The sequence below is a fragment of the Kryptolebias marmoratus genome, linkage group LG3 (assembly GCF_001649575.2).
Source record: "Kryptolebias marmoratus isolate JLee-2015 linkage group LG3, ASM164957v2, whole genome shotgun sequence".
NCBI lineage: Eukaryota > Metazoa > Chordata > Actinopteri > Cyprinodontiformes > Rivulidae > Kryptolebias > Kryptolebias marmoratus.
Window position 1 is genome coordinate 28,499,150 of NC_051432.1, and position 1,784 is coordinate 28,500,933.

General features: G+C 40.3%; 1 protein-coding gene across 1 annotated transcript in view; it reads left to right on the forward strand.

The window, feature by feature from the left end:
- Positions 1–921: 921 nt before the first annotated feature.
- The window catches only part of LOC108247807 (potassium voltage-gated channel subfamily KQT member 5), a gene marked incomplete at its 5' end in the record, with an annotated part of 12,721 nt that continues 11,858 nt past the window's right edge, over positions 922–1,784 (forward strand). The window contains 2 exon segments of the mRNA XM_037974754.1: positions 922–1,032; positions 1,588–1,683. Coding sequence (XP_037830682.1) covers positions 979–1,032; positions 1,588–1,683 — 150 coding nt within the window.

The window sequence follows — 1,784 nt, forward strand, 5'->3', positions numbered from 1 at the left end:
CACATGGCTCCTCCAGAACCATCAGGCCCACACGGCTCCTCCAGAACCATCAGGCCCACATGGCTCCTCCAGAACCATCAGGCCCACACGGCTCCATTAAACACAGATTCTCAATGGCTCCAAAATGGCTCCTTTCACACATGACAATCAGCGAATCCACCGTCTGTAGAAACAGCGAGGCGGACAGATGGTTCTGCTCACAGAGAGGTCCGTTTGCTGCTCGGAATATGTTCCCATCAGTGTTCCTTTCCTTTCTGGAGAACATGAAGCTGAGGTTCGTTCTGTGGGTCCGGTTCTGTGGGTCCGGTTCTGAAGCTCAGACAGGAAATAAAATTCTCTCTGATTTTAGATCCTGAAAGCATCAAGTCAACCAAAATCAGGTCTCAAACAGCTAAAATCTGACCTCAGATCAGCTCAGAATAAAACTTCAGAGCCTTCAGAACCAAATCAATCAGATTGTTCTGCTGTCAGTTCAAACCTGTTTCACCCACAGGTTTATTATTATTATTATTATTATTATTATTATTATTATTATTATTATTACGGTACAGTATGGTAAAACAACAAACTTTTCATTTATAAACTGAAAAGATGTGATTTTAATCCAGTAAATGTCAGCATTTTTAACTTTTTTTAACTTCACAGTTAAACTGAAGTTCTTATTAAACTTCATGTAGGAAACGAGTGAAATTATTTATATTTATCCTTTTTTTTTGTTTAAATATAAACTTCTGTAATATTTTGTTTAATGTTGTAATAAAAAATAAGTATTAACCTAAAAGGACGAAATACTTTGAATATAAATGTTTTTATTTCTCAGATGTTGTTTAGAAACGTAACACAGATTGGAGGAAAATGATCCTTTGAACAGTTTGAATGAAGTCGTTTTTGGGGCTGATAAATAATAAAACGTCTCCTCAGATCACCCTGACCACCATCGGTTACGGAGACAAAACCCCGAGGACGTGGACAGGACGCATGCTGTCTGCGGCCTTCGCCCTCCTCGGCATCTCCTTCTTCGCCCTGCCCGCAGTGAGTCCGTTTTATCATCATTTATTTACAGGGATGAGGGGAAATTCACACATTCGACATCTAATTCAGGAAACCTTCCAGCTTTGATTCTTCCATAAATTAAAGTAAAATAAACTCCCGACGCTGCAGATTTACTGAACAAATAATCTCCCCTCGTTAAAGCCTGGAGCACGTTTAAAAACAAAAACAGGAAAACCGTCAATACAATAAATTCAACACTTTATTTAAAATATGTTTTTGATTTGAGAAAAAGATGCCGTCGTGCTAAAGAGCATTTCCACACTTTTAGGTTTGTTCTAACAAAATGAGATGTTTTTATTCAGAATTAAACCTGATTTTAAGAATGCAGGAAGATAAAATCCTGTTTTGATGCTTTTCTTTTAAGCTCTGAAGTATTGATGCCTCAGAACCAGTTTTCCTGTGAAGCACGGACGAAACAGAGGATCTCGCTGAAATGATGTTATTGATCGGGAGAATGAAGGCAGCCGTGTTTTTATGGAAGAGGCGGAGCTGCGTGTTTGTCAGAAACGTCTCATTAAACGTCCGTCTCTGCAGGGCATCCTGGGTTCAGGCTTCGCCCTGAAGGTCCAGGAGCAGCACCGACAGAAGCACTTCGAGAAGAGGAGGAACCCGGCCGCCTACCTCATCCAGGTAACCTGATGATGATGGTGATGATGGTGATGATGGTGATGATGATGGTGATGATGGTGATGATGATGATGATGATGATGGTGATGATGGTGATGATGATG